This window comes from Epinephelus fuscoguttatus, linkage group LG21, assembly GCF_011397635.1.
Source record: "Epinephelus fuscoguttatus linkage group LG21, E.fuscoguttatus.final_Chr_v1".
Taxonomy (NCBI): domain Eukaryota; kingdom Metazoa; phylum Chordata; class Actinopteri; order Perciformes; family Serranidae; genus Epinephelus; species Epinephelus fuscoguttatus.
Genome location: NC_064772.1, coordinates 21,076,084 through 21,095,186, shown reverse-complemented (window position 1 = coordinate 21,095,186; position 19,103 = coordinate 21,076,084). Strand labels below are relative to the sequence as shown.

The following is a 19,103-nucleotide window of genomic DNA, read 5'->3' as shown; positions in this document are numbered from 1 at the left end:
ACACAGAAGGGATTATCATGCTCGTAAACTTGGTGCGTAAGAGGCTTTCTTTCCTTACTTCCTACTCTGTTACGGTGACAAAGGACCCACTGGGAATGCTTGAGGCTAGTTAAACGAGGACCTGCAAATAGGGCCTGCAGGTCTTGAGGCCAGGACAGCCATGGGACGTAGGGTTCGCTCAGGCAGACGATGCTCTGTTGGTAATGCATTTCTAACCACACAGCATTATTGTTGGCTGGATGGAAGTGTGTGGGGAAAGATATTTTATGTTTTGTTTATTTCATTAGTTGTGAAAACTAATTAAGGTGGTTGTGGTTGAGTGTTTAGCTCAAGAACACTTTTACAGGGCCTGTGGCTGTTAGAGGATTCATATGCACAGTATATGCAATACACTCTGATTTGCCATGCTCATTTAGCTGCCCAAGTGCAATTGCATTTTAAATGTTTTGACAGTTTTCCGATGATAAAAATGTGTAAACAGCCAGAGTGTGTGTCCTCAGTGTTGCTTGTGGGGGTTGGAGTGCTCAGACAGCTGGGGATAATTGTAGCTATTCTACTATAACTGCTGTTATGATTAGTTGTTCTTTCCTTTCTGGCTCATTTCCGCCCTGGGCTGGGTGTTTAGAAGATATGAAGTGCATCTCTATTAGACGAGATTCAATTAAACGTGCAAGCATTTCCAAAAGCTATATCGGTGTCATTTAAGACGCAGTTCTGGCAGTTGCACTAATTGACACAGCCGCAGAGGGAGACACCGCAATAGTGGCTGACATGTGAGCCATTTCTTGAGTGAAGACTGGGGCACAACACCAAGGCAGAGCATCTGGTGAAATATGCTCTGCCATACTGTAAAATGTAGATGAATTATGCAGCCCGTCTCTATCCATTATTCAGTAGCCTAGCCTACTTTTTAACAGTGAAACTTTGGCTCAAGGCCAGGGCAGCTTGGGCTCAGCCCAGAAGTTAATACTCCATATTAAGATATTATGAAGCGTGTGATGAGTGACATCTTCTTCAAATGATATGCATGATGGATTTAATTGCCTGCATTTTCAGACTGCATTGTCCTTGTTCTGCTCACTGATAGCGGAACCGGTAATTTTATCTACCCACTGTATAAAATGTTTTTAGTTTAATAGGCTTCTAATGACACACATGTTCTTGTTGGAGAGACAGTAAAAGGGCTGTTAAGCTCCTCTACATAATGCACGGAAGTTTGGCTAATTAATGTGTAGCATTGTTTTTAAGAAAGGGGATATTTGCTGTTTAAGCTTCACCAACTAAATGGGTAGCTGGCGTATCTCGCTAGTTTGAGATCAGTTGTTGAGGGCGGATTGGTCTAGTCTTACCTGCTCTGGCTGCAGGTTATCAGACCTATGGTACCTGTCCGGCCAGCCTGGGTGCTTCATGTGTAATTGCCCTGACTGTGCGCTGCTGGGGTTTGCTGCTGACTCATCAGTGGTGCATCAGTAATAAGTTACGGAGGTGACTGAGCCTGTTCTCCATCAGAGATGAGGAACCGAGCCATTGATCTCTTCAGAAATGAATCAGAGCTGAAGTGGGCTGCTGAGAAAGCCATTATTGATGTGCTTGGAAAGGTAGGATCTAGAGGGTTAAAAGGTGGAGGTAAGGAGGGGTTGAGAGTACAGTAAACAGTGCTGCATGAACAGAAATAAGCAACAAGGTATAGAAAGTGTAGACGATTCATGAGGAAGAGAGAAAGGTACAAAAAGGAAAGGGAAAGAAGACATTGCAGGTAACCATGTGCATCGCCCTTCACTACCTTTTAACCTTCTTAATCATTTCCTTACAATCACTCGCTATCTTGATTGACCCCTGTGCCATTTGCAGTGTGGAGTGCTGAGCTGTGATTGTGACTTATTGCTCTGTTAGGTCCAGAGGTAATAACTTGGTTGGAAATATAGCGATGAGGGATAGGCTGCTTATTATCATTTTGCTTGGATAGACTTTGACCCTTGCTCTCTTCCTCGTGCAGACACTTTGCAGGCTGGTGTGCTATAGCACTATACTGTGGTTGGAGTTTTAAACCAAAGTAATATCTCCCCTTTAGATAGGATAGATATGATATGATATGATAGCACCCTTTAAATAGCACTCAAAAAGATGCAGTTATTGGAGCTGTTTCCTTTTAACACACACGACTTTCTGTGTGTGGTAAAGTGGAAGTCTGCCATGTCAGTGGTGATGATAGCACATCAGGTAGATAAACCTGACTGGCTTTTATCTGGGTCGTTTTACAGTTCCTCGCCTGCTTCAGAATAACAAGCTTGAGTGGAATATAATGCTATTTTGGTTATTGATGAGGGGAGAGAATGATCCGTTAAATGTGGGATTATAGTGCTGCAGAAATAGAGATTCAGGACTGTGGAAACTCAATCTGCTAAAGCCTGCAGTGTTTATTCGATCCTAAATTATTTATGCAATTAGGCTGTTGTTGTTTTAACTTACAAGCTCACTCACAGACAGGCACACAATGCCCAGATCCTAAGAAAAGATAGGCCTGCAACAATCCGCACAAATAACCTTATTATGCAGCTCACCATATATTAACAATTGAGCACTACAGGCACACTGCACGGGCTATATTATCAGAATAATAACATGATTTTGGTAAAGGCTTACCTGTGGCTTTCCAGATATAATTGTTATATCTTATCTCATTACTGGAGATGCAGTCTGACACAAACTATCTGCATCTGTGCAAACTAATGAGAAAGAGCAGAGACTTGTAGTTAGTGGACACTGCTGTTGCGCGGTGGAAGTGAAGCGACATGAAGTGATCTCCTGATGGATGGTTCCTGCCTCGGCGATGTCATTTGACCCATCTGTCTGACCGCAAGACCTCAAGGCGATATCAGGCTTCTGGCCCTTTAAAAGTGGAGCCCCGGCTTTGCCCCTCCGCAGCACTGAAGGAGCTCCATATGGCTCCCTCTTGTTGTCTGCACCGGCAGTAGTGAGCCGCTCAGCATCAAACTGCAAATCGCGCCCGCATAAAAAGGCGTCCCGAAACGGCAGGTGGCCAGATGACACGGCTGCGGAGCTTGGCGGGACACTATCTGTTACCGGGGCCGGGAGCTTCCTCTTCAGCAGGGCCGAAGGAGGAGCGAGGAGGCACGGGCACGGGCGTGCTGCTGCATCTGTCCTCGCCCAGGTCCGCCGTTGTTGTACCAGCTGAATAAACTGTGCCGTCCAGACCTGTTTGCATTGCTCCCACTTCCCCTACAATGTCCCTGCAGAACTACAAATATTCTCCCGTCATTAGGCGCACTCAAGGATGAGAAATGTCCCGCTCCTGGAGCTCATGCGGGGGTGAATGCGCGGAGATCACGACGCGTTAAAATGGTTGGAGATGACAAAGCCAGGCGGGCGGGACGCAGGGAGTCTGCAGGAGAAGCGTGTTGCATCCTCTCGTGTCACTTTTTGGGATAATTTGTGCCTGTAGTGTAATGACAGCCGCGATGTGCGCCCGGTCTTCTCTGTGTTGCATATGGACAAGTTGACGTGCTGATAAAACAGACAAACTCGGTGTGTTTGTTCGCCATTGTGCATCCCTCAGCACATCCATTATACGCGGGGGGTCCCGTGGGCGTCGCGAAACGCGCGTGTGTGCATTGACGGTACCTGCATAATAATACTGAAAGACAAGGGGGGGTGTTTATAACGGGAAACGTCATTGAATCGACCCCGCCGGCTTCAGCATACATCAGCATACAGTAGCCTCTAGTACTAATTGGTCGCCTTCGCTTTTGAGCCGTAAACCACGTCTCCCGTCCATGTCTCTGTCTCTCTCTCCCTCCCTCTCTCTCTATCTCTGTCTCACTGTCTCTCGCTCGCATTCACTCAGCCTCGCCTCTCTCCCATCAATCCAACGGTGCAGGACCTGCTTGCTCGTCCGGCGGTTACCGCAAGGCAGATGATGAGATGTCCGGGACCACTTCCCAGGCGGATCCTGTAGACGCCACCGCGCGGACGGTGCTGCTCAACCGGCCCCAGAACACCAAGTTCTGCGACAACCATGTCAGGTAGGTGTCACTTTGGACTTCTGTCAACTGCACGTTTTGCTGTGTGATGCATGCTGTGTGGCTTGTTTGCAATGATTTCTACAATGTGCACTGAAAGTTAAATATTAGCCTGCTTGGTGAGCAGCCAGCAGAGAGAGTAGTGTATCAAAACTAATTTAGTGTTTTACTTTGCATAAGCTTTAATCCAAAGCAAAGTATTGCCTTGATATCAGACTTATGAAAGCTCCGGTTATGTTATCTGATACTTTTTATTTATTTTGTGTTAAATCAGAGGGTGATAAGCACATCTTGGCTGGATTTATTTAAACACAAGTTCATGTGTTTGCTTGCCTGATGTCAAAGTGCAGCGTCAGCTTGTAGGAATTCTGTGTCTTGCTAAAGGACACTCCAGCATTGTGGATGTTTGCTCAGGGGGGCTTTTCTCCAATGTTGTCAGGTTAAAGGACAGCCTGTTTGTATGCTTTTCTTCCCATCATACCATGTGTGACAAGTAGACTTTGGACCACTGAGAATTTGCTTTATTTCTCTCTTAAACATTTGCCTTTCTTTCAGTTTCACAGTATCGCAGTAACCTAAATGAAAAACTTTTTGTATTTTGTTTTACAATTACTAAAATTTCACAGGTGAAACTCTATAGATAAGGCTATTTAATAACTAACCTATTAAGTTACAACTCTGCAGCGGCCCCCGACGGGTGAGGCTGATGTATGTCACCTAAAGTCCTGAAGTCCTGAAGTCCACTCAAGAATCTCAGTGGAAAAGTGCTTGGCTAAACAACTTAATATGACCGTGTTGCTTAATCAGTGTGTCCGAATGAATATTTAAGGCTGCCAATGAAAGTAAAGTAACTACGCTCACATGTTTTTACACAATTGTCAGAAAGCGCCTTAGCTGTGTCTTTCTCAGACCTTGAGGGTGTGATTTTTGTAGGGAGGAATGCAAATCTTGGACTACACTTTATAATATTTCACATAATGTGCCGATGTGGCTTCCCATGGTTCAGCAGTGATTATCTGATTGAATACCCTGATTGTATGTAGTAGGCAGAGTCATTAGCTGGGCCAAATGTCACATACTGTAGTGGAGACGTCACTTTTATAAGCAACATCCCAGCTGTCATCTCCATGTTTTATGGGCTTGGTTGTAGTCATAAATACTAAGTTGCAGTCAGGCAAACTATTAGAGTTTGATTTAGACTGACAGCAATTTAATTCCCCCTCTATCTTTACCTATTATTATTTCTATTTGTATGTACTAACTGTGCCTGGCGCCATCGGGAGCAGTGGGCTCATATTCTATAAGTTGGAAGCTTGTCGTTACTCGGTTGACATTCAGTGGTCTACCATTACCGTCAGCAGATTTAATTTCACTTTTAAAAGAGCCTATTTCAGCTCTACGAATAAGATTAAGGCAAGTGCTCCCTGGCTCATCTGATTGGATCACGTGTGGTGTTCTGCCCCTCGCCGCATGCTGATTGGAGAGTGAAGAGCACTCTGGCTCCAGGAGGGGTGCCCTCTGATGTCCCTGTGTTCCTGTAACTCTTTAGTTTATGTTTGAAAGGTTCAATAGCCTTATTGATTTTTCTCAGATTAAAGCCTTGTAGCTTTTATCTGTGTACTCAACTCACCGTCTCTCTATTCCCCTGGTCCTCCACTTCCATATTTCATTGTATACAGTTGTGTTTATACATACTAAGCATTAGTGCTGCTCTCCTGTGCACAATTCCCGCAAAGTAACCTGCTTGATTATTCTTAGGAATGGCCATGGAACAATCTAAGTAAATCATGTGAAACTGAATAGCGCATGCTCCATTCTATTGTTACTTGAAATTAAATCAAACTTGGCACAGAAATTGAAACAATTATTTTACACTTGTATTTTCAACAAATCTACCTGCCTGTGTTCACCAACTTTGAGAGGTGTTCTTCTTTGATGACAGCCCAGTGTTTTCTTTTTTCTTTTGGCCTATAATGTACTAAGAACACTGACCTTTGTATTAAAAAAAAGAAAAAAAAAAGACAAAGCCACCCAGCAGCAGGAGAGCATCACTCCTGCAGCTAACAGCTGTTAACACCACATGCAAGTTGGACATCTATAGCGTGAAAAATAACTCATGTTTTTCCTTTTTTTTTTTGCACGCGCGGTCCAGTGGAAATGTGTGTGTGTGTGTGTGTGTGTGTGTGTGTGTGTGTGTGTGTGTGTGTGTGGTCAGATATCACTTGTCTTTGATTGGATTAAGGCGGCTTTATCTGTTGGATCATAGGTATAGTATCACCAACTCTGAGTTATTCAGAGCGTCAGGGTCAGGACACCGAGTGTGTCTGTGTGACAGACGAACAGCTGTTGCTACTCTGTCCTGTGTGTAGAGTCCTGCTCTTTGTAGTTTTGTGTCTGCGTGAGTGAGGCACACGGAAAAAGCGGTTAAGGGTTCATCTCCTAGGAGATGCTGAACTGTGATGGAGGGGGTGTGGTTTCCCATTCAGTACTTGCACTTGCTGCACTCAAACACATAAACACAAACACACCCCATCCATTAAACAAATGCCTTTTCAGAAGCTCTTATTTTTCACTCAGGCCATACAGGAAAAAACAAGGCAGGCCTTGACTTGAAGGTTGACTTTTTGTATTTTTAACCTCTCTAAAAGCTCTTACGGTAGCTCCTAGGTAAAACAAGGTTAATCAATACAGCTGTCCAATCAATACAGCTGATTGACAGACAAGTTGAGGTCGTCAAGGTTTCTTGCACCTATTTTATGGGGTTTGTGGTCTAAATATAGATTGCTGGATTTAAAGTATCGGTCTATTTATAGCTGTGATGTGTGTGCACCCCATAATGGCTCTGTTTGCCCTCTCTGGGCACAATTGAGTGTTTCGAATAGATTTTCAGCTGCTGCAATATTAAAACCCAGCCGTTAAGGTAATGCTGTTTGAGCTTGTCAGGTGAAAAAATCATTAGCACACAATTTATGCATGAAATCCTGCTTTTGCTAATGCACTACTTGGCGCTGCCTCCATCTGTCTGAGTGTAAACAGAGCATAACGTCTCCTTTTCTCCTCGTTTTCTTTCGCAGTACCACCAAGTATGGGGTTCTCACCTTTCTGCCCCGGTTCCTGTATGAGCAGATCAGGCGGGCTGCCAACGCCTTCTTCCTGTTCATCGCACTCATGCAGGTAAAACCCCACGCACACAACTGTAATGGCTCAGTGTGCCGTTTGGTTTCAGATTGCTTCTGTGGCCCACACAGACTTTAGATGATACATCCTGAAATGTCTGTTTTAAAGCATTCCAGGATTCCCACAGGCCCAGCTATTTTTGAAATACTGCGTTATGGATTATTGAGCGACGTTTTCTGGATGGCAAAAGTTAAGTTTTGGTACATTTCTTCAGAAAGCCAGAAGGAGGAGACTAAAAACTAAGTGTAAATCATGAATATTTCACAAATGGGTCACACCACATATACTGATACATATTTGTTATTTATAAGATGTTAGTAATAGTACCTAATTGCTTAACAATATTATATTCCCCACGGATGGTAGGACAAGGCGGGCACTCTCCTATGTGTTAGCCTCACGAAAAGTCGCACCACCTTCCATCATGCTCACATGGCTGTGCACACCCATCAAAGATTCATTATACAGCACACTCATTACACTCCGCTGCCTTGTCTAATGTTTTTTTCTGTGGCGTCACTATGGTGATCCTTTATGGGTTCTTTAAACTACTCGAGATTTGCTATCAGCAGTGATTTCTGAGTGCTGCTTCTCTTGACTCTTCTCAGCAAATCCCTGATGTATCACCGACCGGTCGCTACACCACACTGGTCCCACTCATCTTCATCCTCACTGTGGCCGGGATCAAGGAGATCATAGAGGACTACGTGAGTACCACAGCACCACTTGCTCTACAGTTACTTCTTTTCAGACTTTAAAGTGAAGGAGAACATCATATCTTAAAAGCTAACTTGTCTTTATCTTTGTGTCTTTCCAGAAAAGACACAAAGCAGACAACACAGTAAACAAGAAGAAGACAACAGGTATCGTCTGCATGTGCGTGCTTGCTAATGTGCGTGAACTGTCTGTGCGCTTTTCCACGAGTGTGCTCGTGTCTATTTGTGTGGGTTTTGTTTTCCTTTCATGGCTGAGTGAATGGCTGTTGTCTGTCACTCACTATAGTGCAGGCCCCAGACAAAAAGTTTAGCTACTATGAATACTGTATGAGTGCTGCTCTATAGGCTGACTGATGGCTGTGTTGTCCTTGTCTCTCAGTGCTGCGGAACGGAGCCTGGCAGACGATCATCTGGAAACAGGTATCACTATCATCACAGACTTCATCTGTGTCGCTCTCTCACTCATCACTCCTGTGCTTTGCCTTCCTCTCTACCTCGGTTTCACTGTTCAGTTTGTATACATGCTTAAAGGGAAACTAATGTACATTTCAACATTTTCCTATGATTTTATGTGTAAGTGACTAATGGAGACAGCAATTTTTAAAATTGGTTCAGTACTGAGCGAGACTGCGTTAGCTGCAGCAGTGAAACAGGCTGTAATGTAATCCCTAAGGGCAATTGTGGGCCATTGTGGTTTACATCCACTCAAAGTGCTTGTTTTTGTCACTGAGAGGCTCAGATTGTTATTAGACTTGTCTGACAACATTCTTGACCCTACAAAGAAAAAAAAACATCTTAGTGTGTGTAACCAAGAGTCCCTTAAGGAGAAGTATCGTTTTAAAAATCCATGGACTTTTCCACATTGTTGAAATTAGCCAAATAAAACACTGAAAGTGTTTTACATGACACTAAGCTAGGCTTTCTGTACTCCAACACAACAGACTCTTCCCAGCATTCCTCTCTCCAACTCTGACTACCATTTTACCATAGTTTTCCTGCAACACATCACCTGGCACAAGATTTTAAAACATGACTTCTCTTTGACAAAGAAAAGTTTTCCACAATGGTGTCAGACACTTCTAATAAAGTCTGAGCCTGTCAGTGGCAGAAACAAGCACTTTTAATAGACTTAAATTGATGGTGCAAAATTGCCCGTAGGGATTACATTGCAGCTTTTTTTTTAACTGCTGTGGCTGCCGTAGTCTTTCTTTGTACTAGATCAATTAAAAAAGTATTGTCTCTATCAGTCATTTAGGCACAGCATGAAAATGTGAAGTAATACTCTAAAAAGCATGTAAGAAATGCAAGCTTTTAAGATACACTTGTTCTAAAAATAGAAAACAATGTAAGTAGATTAGCAAACAAAACTAAATCAGTGAAAGCAAAAACATTCAAATAATAGTGTAAATATGAGAAATACTGCAAAAGCAGGCACTGTAATAAAATGAAAGTCTAGTTGTTGTTTTTAAATGAGGGATTATCTACTTAAATGTTTTAGCCTTTTTTACATCAAATGGTTTCATTTGTCTCAGAGGAGCCACATTTCGGTCTCAGTCTCACCTGTTGTGAAGTTATCCCATATTTTCTCCTCTTTTGGTGTCCAGGATTTCTGGCGTTCAACTTCTTGTGGCTACACTGCAGTCTCTCTGTCTGTCTCCCTTGCAGTGAAAAGATACTCTGTCAATTAGTATTGATGTTTTAGGGACAGATAACAAGTAAATTAGTAGGTGATTTGTCCAGTAATTCACAGAGACACATGTTGTCTGTGGAATAAGTAGGTTTTCTCTGATTGTCTGCAGCTCATCTAAGTCATTGACCTGCTCAAAGTTTTCAGTGCAATCTCTGCCAAATTTAAACACACCTGAGCAAAATAAATCATTGTCACAGTACAATGAAGGCTCACTGTACATTCTTAAACAACAAATGCATCAACCATTTTCTTGAGTGTAGCCATTAACGGAGTCCAGCTGTGTACATTCTTGGTCCAGCAGCTCATATCAAATCAAACTTGAGTTCTTGCTATGCGATTTAGGGCAGGAATGCAGCCCTCTTGTTATTTAGGGTCAGAAAAGGTGAAGGAATTTGCTCCAGCTGCCCCGCTAACTCAGTAATGTTCATGTTAAAGGGAGGTGCTGACAATTAGTTTCACTGAATTGCTCCCTTTTTCGTGACAGAAGAACTCATATAAAGTGTCATAGAAATGTCTCTTCTTCTCTCTCTTATCTACATGCTTGTTATCTTTGTATCTCATTCTGGTCTCGCAGCCTAATCACAAGAGTTAAAGCTTTGCACTGCTGTACTCGCTGTCACTTTATCTCAAGTCTTCTTCTATCTCTATTGGCTGCCTCTTGGTTGGTCACTAATTAACCTGCCTGTTGTTTCCCCTCTCTGTCCTCCCTCACCCCTCCTATTACCCCTTACCCTCTGCCTCAACACCCTTCTTTTTCTTCCTCCCACTTTCTCTCATGCTGTTGCACTGCTGCGTCCTGCCCACAAGGTGGCAGTAGGAGACATAGTGAAGGTGACCAATGGCCAGCACCTTCCAGCTGACATGGTTATTGTGTCCTCCAGGTCAGACTCCAGTGTGTATGAGTGTGTGTGTGTGTGTGTGTGTGTGTGTGTGTGTGTGTGTGTGTGTGTGTGTGTGTGCTCATTTACATTTGTATGTTAATATAAATGTGTTGTAATCATTTGTTGTGTGTTATACCATTTTGTACCCATGTTTTTGGGGCTGCAAATAATGATTAGTTCTTATTATCATTAAATCTGTTGGCTAGTCATTTGATTAATTCATATGTAATGATAAATTTATGTCTTAAATTGCAGTGGAATAGTCGAATAGTAGTTTTGATATTAATAAAGTGAATATTAGAAGAAAATTCCCTAGTTGATTATTTGATTTTCGAAATTGTCACTGACTCATTTCCTTTGGATTGATGGATTAATCACCTTAATCAAATCAGTGTTTATTGCGTCTTCTCCACAGCGAGCCGCAGGCCATGTGTTACACTGAGACCTCCAACTTGGATGGAGAAACCAACCTGAAGATCAGACAGGTATGACACTGGAGCACATGGTCAGTGGTGTTTTAGAAACATCTAATACTTGTTGCAGTTTGGATGCAAATGAACAAGTTAATAAAAGATGGTGAACAATGTTGGCATTGGCTTTCAGGACTCTGTCTCAAATTAAACCTTCGCAATCCTCACATTTGCGTCCACACGGGTCACAAATAAGATCTGATCATGTTTCATGTCGTTCTTGTCCATTCTGTATCCCCTCTTTTTATTTGTGTTTGTGACCTGTTTTGCTTTTCCGTAATGTATTACGTGATAATCCTGTAAAATTGCACCCACGTTTAACTTTCCCTTACTTGTCTTGTTTAATTTTTTCCAGGGTCTCTCGCTCACAGCTTCTTTTCAGACCCTGGAGGATCTGATTGCACTGTCAGGTCGTCTGGAGTGTGAAGGTCCCAACAGACACCTGTATGACTTCACTGGCACACTGCGGCTGGAGAACCAGAAGTGAGACACACACAGACATAGTTTTTTCCCTGATCAATTAGTCATAATTAGATATGCTAAATTTTGTGGTTTTATTAATATGCAGGTCAATAGAAATCAAATAGTATCTTTGTGTAAAGCAGATCTAGCCAAGACAGCAGGATAAAACTGTAAACCTATCAAAGATTTCATATTTGTATAGACTTATCCAGCACAAAAGAGATAACATTTTAAAACCAACCAGGTACATGCAGCCTGTCATTGTAAAAACAACATTAACTTTTATAAAGGGTTATATAAACTAAAATTTTGAAGCAAAAAAGTAAAGCTCGAGAAGTGAAAGAAGAAAACACCCACAGTATGAAGAGCAATGTCCTTCTAAATGCATCAAATTTACTCAAAAATAACCCCAAAATGCAGGGCGCCCTGAATCTGCATTTATTTATCATGTTCTGTTGCTGATTACCGCCCTTGTTCTTCTCAGTCCAGCTCCCCTGGGTCCAGACCAGGTGTTGCTGCGCGGCGCCCAGCTCAGAAACACTCAGTGGGTTGTAGGCATTGTTGTCTACACTGGCCATGACTCCAAACTGATGCAGGTAAACCCATGCGTCTTGTCTGAATTTAGTAAATTGTGTACAATGCATGAAAACTCCTTGAAAACAAGTTTGACTTGATGTTATTTAATAACTAGAATCTGTCCTTCCTTGTGAACTTCATAGGAATAATTTAGAGGTTTTAACTGAGTGATGCATTCATAACTGGGAGCAGTCACAGCATTTGGACTGCTGACACATTCTTCTGCCAAAAATGATTTTGTAATTGTGTATGACAAATTATATTAGTGAAGCAAAAGTGTTCAAAGGCTGCAGCGAGTGGACGTCTTCCCAGAGAAACCATTGTAGCTCAGTGAAAGTGTTCCCTCATCCAGCACCGTCTTGATGTCAGTGTCTTTGTGTTGTACTCATCGACCTGTCCACCTGCCAGAACTCCACCAAGGCACCACTGAAGCGCTCTAATGTGGAGCGGGTGACCAACATGCAGATCCTGGTCCTGTTTGGCATCCTGCTGGTCATGGCTCTGATCAGCTCCGTGGGCGCTGCCATCTGGAACAAAGAACACACTGAAGATGCCTGCTGGTACCTGTCCCGGGCTGGTGAGAATACACACACATACACATACCACATCTCACAAGCTGTAACTAAAGTCTCCTAACAGTGATAGAATGGGATTAACACACAGTTTAAGAGTCAGCATAAAGGTGAATATTATTTGTTTGTGCAGGTGACATCTCCACTAACTTTGCGTATAACCTGCTGACGTTCATCATCTTGTACAACAACCTGATCCCCATCAGCCTGCTGGTCACTCTGGAGGTGGTCAAGTTCACACAGGCCCTCTTCATCAACTGGGTATGTTCCATGTCAGAGCATGTGAGCAGAGTGGAGCGGTGAGCGGATTTCTGCTCCTTGCCCACAGAGCCGTTTGTTCCCTCTGCACCCCTGCTCAGTATCGCTCCGCGCTTAGCCAGATTTCCCCCTGCTCCACTCAAATCGCTCAGTTTCCTTTTAAAAAGCACTTTTTAAACCCCACTGTCGAGTTCACGCCAGCCAATTTTGACAAAAAATAGTGTGTGTGCACACTACACAGATGCATTCTGAGTCTGGCATACTTTGAACTCCTGGTGTGAGCGGTATTGGAGCAAAATTGGAGCGGGGTTGAGCGGGAGATAAGGCATCGCTCCAACTTTTTTAAAAATCCACTCTGCGCTCCATCCAAAATCCTTCCCCTCACGCTCCCTGCTCCCTCGCACTCTGCTCCGATCACATGCTCAATTCCATGTGTGTTTTATAAGGCATGTTTTCAAATTAACTTAATGTAAGTGTTCAAATATTCCTCATCACTTTGCTTATGTTTTTCCCTCAGGACGTGGAGATGTACTACTCAGAGACAGACACACCAGCCATGGCTCGAACGTCAAATCTTAATGAGGAACTGGGCCAGGTCAGTTCCTCCACATCCTCATAATCAGTGGCTTTAGGATGGAAAGTAGGAATGACTATAGTAACCGTTACATACACAGTCAGTCAATACACGCCTGTTATCACTTGTGCTTTCATTACCTACCGTCTGTCTATCTTTTCCAGGTTAAGTACCTCTTTTCTGACAAGACAGGAACTCTGACCTGTAACGTCATGCACTTCAAGAAGTGTACCATTGCGGGAATTACATATGGGTCAGTCATCTTTTTTTCTTGTAAATCCATTCTTGTCTCTTAGCTCTGCCTTTAAAGGAGCCAGCTGCTTAAAGAAAATGCCACTAAATGCACTGTAGCACTGAGTCACCTTTTAATCTCTAATTATTATTTTAATTAATGTCTCAGACTAACTTATAGTTATAAATCCTGCTGATTAAACTCTTGCATGCTTGATCAAATGAACTAATCAACTCATCAACTTGATAGTAACTTGATTCCTCTTTCAATACACCCTCATTCATCACTGCAGCCACTTCCCTGACCTTGATTGTGATCGGTCAATGGAGGACTTCAGGTCAGTGACATTCTGACCTTCATAGCTGTCTGCACCTTTCTGATTTTCTTCTCCACTTAGGCTCTGCATGTCTCAGCATCTTATACAGTCATATTCACAGTTTTTGGATCAGAAAATAGAGAAATAGTTGACAAAAACGCACCTATTTTAGGCTGTGATGCTAAAAGGATGCCAAAAATAAATTTTCCACACAATCTTAGAATAACCCCTGCCATCATTTTTTTCCCCGCAGCAATCTGCCGTCCAGCAGCAATAACTCTACAGAGTTTGACGACCCGACTCTCATCCAAAACATTGAGAACCATGTAGGTGTCTCTGAGGCTTTTCTCATATTTCTTTATTTTAAGTAACCCTATTCAGCCCCAAAATAACCAAAGGATGCTGTAAAAACCATGTCCACTCTGTTTGTGTGAATGTGTACAGCCTACATCACCTCAGATCTGCGAGTTCCTGACAATGATGGCAGTGTGCCACACGGTGGTCCCAGAGAGAGAGGAAAACCAGATCATTTACCAGGCCTCTTCGCCTGATGAAGGAGCGCTGGTCAAAGGGGCCAAAGGGCTCGGCTTTGTCTTCACTGCAAGAACCCCGCATTCAGTCATAATTGAAGCTGTGAGTGTGTATCTGTGTGTGTCACTGCAGTAAAAGCTGCTTTTTGCAAAGTTAACAGCTGACATTTTGTTGTTTATTTCAGAGAGGAAAAGAGATGAGTTATGAGCTACTGAATGTGCTGGAGTTTTCCAGGTAACATTCCCATAAATGTTCTTCTCAGTCAGTAAATAACTCTGGAATATAAGACTGTTGTGTGTTTTGAAACTAAGCCCTCTGCTTCCTTCACAGTAACCGCAAACGCATGTCTGTGGTGGTCCGAACCCCCCATGGGCGGCTACGGCTTTACTGCAAAGGAGCTGTATGTTTATCTCATTACAACTGTAATTCAGCACTCTAAATGTCTCTTGACATTTTCATGGATGCTTATTTTGTTGTTTTGCAGGATAATGTCATTTTTGAGCGTCTGACTGAGACGTCCCAGTACAAAGAATTAACTGTTGCTCACCTGGAGCAGTTTGCTACAGAAGGTAAGACAGAGAAAAAGGTGAGAGAAAGCCATAGTTGAATTTCTGTGTTTGCTGTTGCTGCATCAAGTCTTTTGCACTGACTCAACTTTACATATTTTGCTCTGTATTAGCATTATTTGCCATATCTTGGAACTGATCTGAATTCATATACAAGTGTCAAGACTAGGCCTAATGATAACTACTTTTGGTAGATGATATAATGTCCCAGAAATAATTGCAATAAACATTTATTATTGTCATTTTAAGACCATTTTATTGCCACTGATATAATGATAATATAATAGTATTATCCTGCAAGTACTATCTTTCAAAGAGTAATAAACTTTTAATTCTCAAGAGTTTTTGACACTGGAATTGGAATGTGAAAAAATATCAAGTTATCCTTAAAAAAAACATAAAAACATCTATGTGTAGCCCATTATAAAACTCTTAAGAGGGCAGACGAGAGGACAGAAGCAGCATGACCAGAAAATGACACCAAAACCTCTCTCAGCATAGTTTGTTTCTGTCCATTAGGCACTGTGACAAAACGCAAGTCTTAGAATGGTTGGGAGACCCCTGCTGTTAATTCTGGCATCATGTTGACTAAAATTATGCTGATATTTTTATGTTAACCTGACCTTTATAAGTCAATAATGTAATTATGGTGTCAGGCCTAGTCAAGACTTGACATTATTTGGTCCCACTTCCAGTTTAGGCTTAAAATACACCAGAACCATCTTTCCCAAGTTTCCTCCCTTCTAGCTGCTTCTGTGTTCCAATGGAAAAACATTGGAACACTCAATTCCTGTCAGAAACATAATCTGTTCTCCATGATCCACTGATCAATCATCTTATCCTCCCTTCTGTCCAGGACTGAGGACTTTGTGTTTTGCCTATGTGGACCTGGAGGAAGAAGCCTACCAGGAGTGGCTGAAGGAATACAATCGCGTCAGCACTGTGCTTAAAGACCGCGCTCAGAAACTAGAGGAGTGTTATGAACTACTGGAAAAGGTAAAATTCTCCATAGTGATCTACATTATTGGTATCCGACCTTATGTGAGATGTTTTGAAATCAAAGCAGAACCCTGGAAATTCTTCATGCCATGAAACTCCTCCTGATATGTACTCATACACACACAAACACACTATGTGTATGCCAGCAGGGGGCAGAGTGGCCCCATTGATTCCCACACTTGAATAACCACGATGCTCCTTCATTACTCATCACCTCAGTAATTTGTAATACACGGTCAGAGGTCCCTTTCAAGGTGTGTGTCTTTTCTTTTAGCTGAAAAATATAAAGACAGATACTGCTTCTTTCTGAAAGGATGACTTTGGGAGAATCATGTCTTGGTTGATCAGAAATATGGCACTGTATGGGCAAAAAGTGTACAGCATACTGCAGAGATTTCAGATGAGGGGATATTCAGAAGAGAGCTAAGGAGATGTGGGAAAATGAAGGATTTAAAGTAGAGAGTCTAGGTGAGAAAAGTAAGTGAGGAGAAAAAAAAAGAGGAAGCTGGAGGAGGAGGGGAGCTCAGACTGGGAGACCACAAGGGTAATTACCTGCACCAGCCTGCCAAAAGCCCCATAAAACTGGAGTCAACAACACAGTAGTGTTAACTTGTGTGTCTGTGCGAGTGTTTGTGTGTGCGTCCGAGTGTGTCTAATGAGGGTACACATGCATTTAAATGCTGAACAAATTAAAGCAAGGGGGGGAAAGGTAATGGGTTACTTCTTGGCACGTAGACACAGAGTTGGTACAGAGGTCTAAAATGAGCTGCTGTACCAGCTGAACTGAACTTTCTGGCATCGTTCTCATCCTCTAACTAGTTAAGGGTGATGTTCTCGGTAGAGAAAGAACCGTCACATACAAACTGGTGATATTTGGCTGGTTCTTTTGCCTAAATAAGATCATTCTCACTGTTTAATAATTTTTGCTTCTCAAATAATCTCTCTGACATTCTTCTGTTACATCAACAGAACTTGCTGCTGTTGGGCGCCACAGCCATAGAGGACCGTCTGCAGGCCGGCGTGCCAGAGACCATCGCCACTCTGATGAGGGCCGACATCAAAATATGGGTCCTCACTGGGGACAAACAGGAGACGGCCATCAACATAGGTACGGAGAACAGCATTTAATATTCACACTATGGCCAAAATGTGAGTTTAAGTCACAGCACGGACAGTTCTGCCAGAAGAAGATGGAGAATAGGGTGTTTTTAGGCCTTGTTCAGATTGGCATATCTAGATTGCATCCAGATTTATTTGAGAAAGTCTAGACAGCTAAAAAATAAACAAAAACAAAACACATGTAATGCGGTTTTTTTGCAAGTCAACTCCAAACCAGATTTGGAGGTCATTTGAAATGCAATTCCAATCAGATTTCTATCAATTGCGTCTCCGTCTGGACGTTCTGGCGGCTTCAGTCGGATTTCAAAGTCTCTTTTGCATCACTTGCACACAACAACTATGTCAAATCCAGGACAGAAGTACTGAGCAGAATCCATGTTGGTACTAGCAGAGCGCTTTGGAGAACAACATAGCGACATGATGGCATTTGGAGAGCACAATGATGGATCTCCATTTCTCATACTTGTGGTGGAAAGCTTTGCCACCAGCGTAGTTTGGTCGTTACTGAAGGCCACATCATTACTGCAGCAACCCATGCAGATACTGTAGGTTGGTGATGTCTGGAGACACAAATCTGATCCAACTTGCAAATAACAGTCTGAACGCAGCTTTAGTGGAGTATGTGCCAGCGATGGTGTGGAAGTCCCCTTGTCACTGCAGACTGATGTGCAGCAGTCTAGGAAACTGCATCTATTGTGGAGATTATTAAATCATGGCAAAAAGAATAGCGGGCATTATGTGAGCTGTGAAACGTCAGGCACGTCTGCAGTCTCGAAGTGAAATTTGCCAGTGGCCAGTGTACGCATGGAAGAAGGGACTTAAGGTTGCACAGCAATGTCGTTAGTGTATTTGGTTTCTCTTGGCAGTTGTGGTGGAAGTCTGTGGCAGATGTCCACAAAAACAACACAAATAAAAACAAAATTTAGTTTAAAAGTTTGGACATCCTCAGAGAGTGTACTTTTCCACACACCTTTAAATAATCAAACTGCTCTCTACACCTGTAATAGTATTCAGATTACTGTGAGTTTTGCTGTTTCTATTTGATGTATAATGTAGCTGAACAGCCCACAATAGAGATATGATGGCTGGAGGCAGACGGAGGAGAGTGGAGTCGGGTAGCTGTGAGAGAATGGAGCTGGATTTTGCAGTTGTACATGAGACCAGTTTTTCACCTGTGTTTTGAGTTTGAGTAAATCTAATCTCTTTCCCATCCCCCGCTCTCTACCTTCCACTGTTTGTCTCTCAGGTTACTCCTGTCGTCTGGTGACACACGGCATGTCCCTCATCATCGTCAACGAGGACTCTCTGGATGTGAGTAGACCCTCCTTGTCCTCCTGCCGACCGCCTTCATTCATCTCTGTGTGTGCTTTGTACAGTGTTGGGACCTGTTTGTGTATGCATACAGGAGGGAGGGGCTATGCGGAGGGGTCTTAAGCAGGTTACCGTGGGAACTAGGGTGTGGTCCACAGCTAGATTGGTGGGTGGGGCTCTTTGTGCACTCACAGGTGCGGGCAATTAAAGTCTCTGGTGTCCCTTTGGAGAAAGGGATGAAAAGAGACAAGTAGGGAACTATCACTTCTTTCCCTCCTTCTGTCTCTGTCACAATATTCACGTACAGTACCTGACTTTTAACGATCCCACAGTGCTTTCACATTGTTTGTGTCTCTTTATCTAACCTGTGTCTTGCTAAATGGCAGCACAGTTCACAGACTATACATGTGTTCACATGTGTGTCTGTTCCTCTTGCTATTTAGATTTAGATCTAAGCTCTCTAGATTAGATTTCTACCCCGGTTATGTGATCTTTGCATTCAGGTTTCTGTTTAACCAAAGTGGCTTGATTACTGTCATGTGTCTCTGCGTCTGTCTCTCTTTCACACACTCCCAGACTCCCACATGTGTGCTTATACTCAAACATATACACA

At 42.8% G+C, this 19,103-nt stretch overlaps 1 protein-coding gene across 4 annotated transcripts in view; it reads left to right on the top strand.

The window, feature by feature from the left end:
- The window catches only part of atp8a2 (ATPase phospholipid transporting 8A2), a 61,726-nt gene that overhangs the window by 7,536 nt on the left and 35,087 nt on the right, over positions 1 to 19,103 (top strand). The window contains exons 1-23 of one of the 4 annotated variants that reach the window (XM_049565342.1): positions 2,932 to 3,172; positions 3,899 to 4,043; positions 7,115 to 7,214; positions 7,826 to 7,924; positions 8,035 to 8,080; positions 8,313 to 8,353; positions 10,431 to 10,504; positions 10,920 to 10,989; positions 11,330 to 11,457; positions 11,921 to 12,032; positions 12,421 to 12,589; positions 12,718 to 12,845; positions 13,360 to 13,437; positions 13,581 to 13,669; positions 13,941 to 13,985; positions 14,218 to 14,290; positions 14,409 to 14,597; positions 14,680 to 14,729; positions 14,826 to 14,895; positions 14,980 to 15,064; positions 15,918 to 16,057; positions 17,030 to 17,168; positions 18,426 to 18,490. In XM_049565342.1, coding sequence (XP_049421299.1) covers positions 3,943 to 4,043; positions 7,115 to 7,214; positions 7,826 to 7,924; positions 8,035 to 8,080; positions 8,313 to 8,353; positions 10,431 to 10,504; positions 10,920 to 10,989; positions 11,330 to 11,457; positions 11,921 to 12,032; positions 12,421 to 12,589; positions 12,718 to 12,845; positions 13,360 to 13,437; positions 13,581 to 13,669; positions 13,941 to 13,985; positions 14,218 to 14,290; positions 14,409 to 14,597; positions 14,680 to 14,729; positions 14,826 to 14,895; positions 14,980 to 15,064; positions 15,918 to 16,057; positions 17,030 to 17,168; positions 18,426 to 18,490 — 2,091 coding nt within the window. In that variant the 5' untranslated portion in view covers positions 2,932 to 3,172; positions 3,899 to 3,942. Of the gene's footprint in view, positions 1 to 2,931; positions 3,173 to 3,865; positions 4,044 to 7,114; positions 7,215 to 7,825; positions 7,925 to 8,034; positions 8,081 to 8,312; positions 8,354 to 10,430; positions 10,505 to 10,919; positions 10,990 to 11,329; positions 11,458 to 11,920; positions 12,033 to 12,420; positions 12,590 to 12,717; positions 12,846 to 13,359; positions 13,438 to 13,580; positions 13,670 to 13,940; positions 13,986 to 14,217; positions 14,291 to 14,408; positions 14,598 to 14,679; positions 14,730 to 14,825; positions 14,896 to 14,979; positions 15,065 to 15,917; positions 16,058 to 17,029; positions 17,169 to 18,425; positions 18,491 to 19,103 lie in introns of those variants that run through there. The other 3 variants (XM_049565340.1, XM_049565341.1, XM_049565343.1) reach the window with 3 other exon arrangements.